Source organism: Austrofundulus limnaeus, unplaced genomic scaffold (genome assembly GCF_001266775.1).
Source record: "Austrofundulus limnaeus strain Quisiro unplaced genomic scaffold, Austrofundulus_limnaeus-1.0 Scaffold287, whole genome shotgun sequence".
In the NCBI taxonomy this organism is placed as follows: domain Eukaryota; kingdom Metazoa; phylum Chordata; class Actinopteri; order Cyprinodontiformes; family Rivulidae; genus Austrofundulus; species Austrofundulus limnaeus.
In genome coordinates, this window is record NW_013952689.1 from 410618 (window position 1) to 415099 (window position 4482).

General features: G+C 41.0%; 1 protein-coding gene across 1 annotated transcript in view; it reads left to right on the forward strand.

The window, feature by feature from the left end:
• The window catches only part of syne1b (spectrin repeat containing, nuclear envelope 1b), a gene marked incomplete in the record, with an annotated part of 311340 nt that overhangs the window by 166657 nt on the left and 140201 nt on the right, over nucleotides 1-4482 (forward strand). Inside the window, 4 exon segments of the mRNA XM_014021303.1 lie at nucleotides 477-623; nucleotides 715-840; nucleotides 1111-1287; nucleotides 3990-4255. Coding sequence (XP_013876757.1) covers nucleotides 477-623; nucleotides 715-840; nucleotides 1111-1287; nucleotides 3990-4255 — 716 coding nt within the window.

Sequence of the window (4482 nt, forward strand, 5' to 3'; positions counted from 1 at the left end):
TTTCATTAAAGAAGAACCCGTCCAGAAGACCTATACAATTTTTTTCCTTTTGATTTTTTTTACCTGGATTACTGAGATGCATCAGGACATAGCATGCTAATGCACATAGCGGTGCTGTGAGGAAAGTGTCCCCTGGGAAACAGTTCACTGGCGGCCATGACAAAACGTTCCGAACGTGTTCAGGCTATTTAAACCGGTTTGTCCTGTATTCAGAAAATTCATATCACAACAGAAATAAAAAATGGTATTCTGTACGAACCAGTATACCGTCCAGCTCTAGTCGTGCCCTCACTCTTGCAACATTTCTGAGCACAACTTATTTCTTCTTCTACATTTACACATTCTAAAGGACATGGCAACATGCAAAAGTCTGAGTTAATGAACAAACACAAATCAACAGCATTGTAGCCCTTGTAACTAAACAAATCATAATGTTTTAGATCACACCTTCACCAACATATAACTCTGTTCATTAGGTTTACCAGAGTCTGGACCGAGAGTTACAGAAACATGTTAGCCATCAGGACACACTGCAGCAGTGCCAGACCTGGCTCTCCACTGTTCAAGAGGAGCTTCAGCTCCATGATCAGGGACCATCAGGTCTACAGGAAGCACTGAAGCAGGTACTCAACAGCACAGTACCAGATGACCTTGGAATAAAAAGGTTTGGTCCCTACAGTTTCAATATTTTACTAATCAATGTTCCACATGCAGGTGAAGCACTACAGAGCCCTGCAGGAGCAGGCCAGCACCTATCTGGACATGGTGTGTTCTGTGTGTGACCTGTCTCATGATGCTGTGAGGCTGGCAGCTGCTGAGGTCCAGCAGATCAAACTCATAGTCAGTATCATCATTCTGTATAACATACAGTACAATATACATGAGTTTTTTTTCTATATCAACAGTATTCCATCCAAAAATCGACAGAAATAGTGTACTTCAGCAAACTAAATGTGATAATGATAAATATCCTGTTATAAGTCAGTGTTACATTGTTAAGATGTGTAGTGTGAATTCAACAGAACAGAAGGGACACAATAATTATTGTGTGTTTTATATATATTTAGATAACCAGACAGGTTTCATTAAAAGATTTGAATCTTTCTGCAGATTGAAGAAAGGATGTCCAGTGCTCAGGTGCTTTCAGAGGGCTGGAGAGAAATTAAAGAACAGAAGCAGGATCTAACAGGACTGTTTCAGGACATGGAGCAGCAACTTCTCACCCTCTCTAGAAGACCAGCAGAACTTGAGACCAAAATCGCTCAAAACATGTTGTTCCAGGCTCAGGTGGGTAGCAGCATCTGAACATTTAGCCCAGCATCATCATCACAGACCTGTAACTCTGCTGCTCTCTATCTACATGTCTGTTTCATTCTTAACATTTGTTATAACCATGAAGAAATTTATTGGGGTTTGTTTACTTACTGATTTTTAAAAGCCCCACACATTCTGTAGTTTTTTCTTAGGTGAATACCAGCTGCTTTTCCTTTGACCGTGAAAATGCGCAAATTAGAATTTCAAAAAGTAAATTTGCTCAATAGAAACCCGTCAATTACGAAAAAATTATGTTTTTTGACAAAATGTTTTTGCGCTAGGATGAGGTGGTATTTCGGCCGTATCAAAATTGGTGTTTTTCGCAAAACTGCAATGGAAACACTTTTTTCGCTTCACAGGAATCACGTGATCAACAACCAGATGTTTCTACTGGTGAAAAAGATGACGAAGAAAGTAACAGGACGTAGAAGTAGTAGTAATATAACAGAAATAGTAAAAGTGGTAAACTCACAGACTATAATTTCCCAAAAACACAGCTAACGTAGCCGCTCCCAAGTAGGGACTTGTCTCTGGAAATCCTCGATAAAAGACGCCGACGTCTCCTCTGATGATGAGCGCTAGTGTCGCGGTAGCAACATGATATGTGTTTACATCCATCGCCGCCATGTTTGTAATGACTTATCGAGAGAACGTATTCACGCGTGACTTTAATAGCATTTCTTACTTTAAGGTACAGTGTGTAGGATTTGTTGTTTTCAGTGACATCTAGTGGTTGAATCATCCTCCCTGGTCATATACAGGTGGTCAGAGGAAGTTACCAGGTTTGAAGGAGATGACTAAGTCGTTGGTCCAGAGATGTGTTCAGGGGTCGAGATCCAGGAGGTCCCATGTGGCGTGGTTCAGGAGCAGGCAAGTGACAATAATCCAAGAGACAGAAAAAAGGTCGTTACCGTGAGAGCAGATGGAAGGCAGGATCCGACAGGGACTGAGGCAGGAGACGTTAAACCAGGAGACATGAGCAAGGTCGGGGACATGAGGCAAGAGCAGGACAAGGGACAAGAACGCTGGAAGATCATAGGCGAGGCTGATGATAATCTGGCAGTGAACTGGAGAGTGAGACTGGGTTATATTCTGCTGGAAACAGGTGAGTGAAATGAGCTTGATTAGAGTTTCTATGACGGGAGGGGCGAGAGCAATGAGCAGGAGCTGGATGTGAGCTGAAAGGCTGGGAACAAGACTATGAGCATGAACTGGAACACGAAATAAGATAACAAAACTAAAATGGAACAAGATCTGGGCAGACAGAATCATGACAGAACGGGCTGTTTATATGACGCATTTTTATTCTGAACAGCTGTTTAATCCGATTACTTTTGTCTATGTAAATGTAGCTAATGACAGACAACAAATATTACATTTAGTATTACAACTAAAACCGTTTTTGACACCGCCACCGCAGTTTGTCCTTCATGAGCCTTCGTAGACAAGATGGCGGTTGCCTGTGTGGCGACCCGCAACCATGGAGATATAAACAGCTTTTTATAAGGTAAAAATAATAAAACAAGGTCTTTGTCTGCAATGATTAGACATGTTTTTTTTATTATTGTCATTAGTGATTATCTCAATTTCGGCCAAAAGAATTGACAAAATCCTACACACTGTGCCCTTAAATACTGCAGTTGCGAAACTGTGTTTTTCGACATTAACAGAATATCGACAAAGTTTTGCGCACATTTGCGATGGAAATGCAGCTAATGATCTCTTTATTGTGTGAATATTTGTGTGATTATGTTGGAAAAATATGTGTTGTTCAAAATGGTATGTCCGAATAAACAGGATTCCGCTGGATTTCTTCTTTAAAACTTTATTTTCAGTCCTCTGACTCCAATCAGGTTCATTCAGCGCTCAGCAGCACAGGCCTCAGCGTACAACCTTGGGACAAATCAAAACAAACATGGGAGTTCTGCTCTGAGCAGACACTCTGCAAAACATTGACAACTTCTTTCTACTATAATAATGAATTCAGCTTATAATGTACATCTCTTCCTGGTTACACCCCAGAGGTGTTACCTTTTACGTCAGACGTCAGATCGTCACTCAGTTTTGTTCAGGCTAAGAGAAAGAACACATGATAACACACATACACAAACTCTTTGTCTGTTTTAACCTTACAGACTGAAATGATCAGAAAGTATAAAATACAAAACTGAGTCTAATATTCAATTTTTCAGGTACAAAATTTCTTCACTTACATTGATGATTTTATATACTGACTGGGCTGAGTGGCTATCAAAGATGGTTACACAGAGCAGGAGGTACATATAAGTAAAATACATGCCTGAACACACTAACAACATTTAATCAAACCGCTGTTTTAACATGAGGACAGGAAATATGTAAGGGGACCTGATTTCAGCTGTAGGTTGGCCCATTTGAAGGACGCAATGACAATAAGCAGAGTCAGGTCCTGCAGAAGGTTATAAAAGTATCACTGCTTCCTGAATCCTTTGCTGAATGCTTGGAGGAAGCATTAAACGTAGTTCAGACCAGCGCTGTTGTGGTTGTATAACTCTTTTCACATTCAAACATTCAACTATTGGTGTATTTCCTGTCTGGTTACGAACACGTAATAAGGTAAACAAACACTTTGTCCTGTCTTATGATGCACTTAGTAGTCATGTTTGGGATTATTCCTTTCACTTGTTGTCTGTCAGGAATGCTGCCAGCAGCTGCAGTGTAAACAGAGTGTCCTCAACAAAATGACAGAGACTGTGAACAGACTGACCGGTGGTCAGAACACCGCTGAACATGCCGAGCTGGATGGTCTGACCCATACGTGGCTGGAGCTCTGCCATCAGGCCAACAAGCTGCAGAGCCAGAGGAAGGAGGACCTGCAGATGTCTAAAGAGTACCACCACTGCATTGCTGCTGTGGAGGAGCTGTTTGAGCAGGTGTCCAAAGACTGGGACAACCTGGCCAGGTGGGTCCTGTACGAGTGATTCAAAAACACAGAGCAAGCCTTGACGATATGCATATCTCCCATTTTATGTTGAGAAATGATGACATCACAACTATTTTAGACAAACCTCGAAAATAACATTATACGCAACCTGTCAGGCCTCAGAGTCTGTGTTGTTAAAGGGATCCATGATTAGTTGTAACATTAGACTTTATTTAAAAAACATTTATTTTAACTGTAAAATAAAG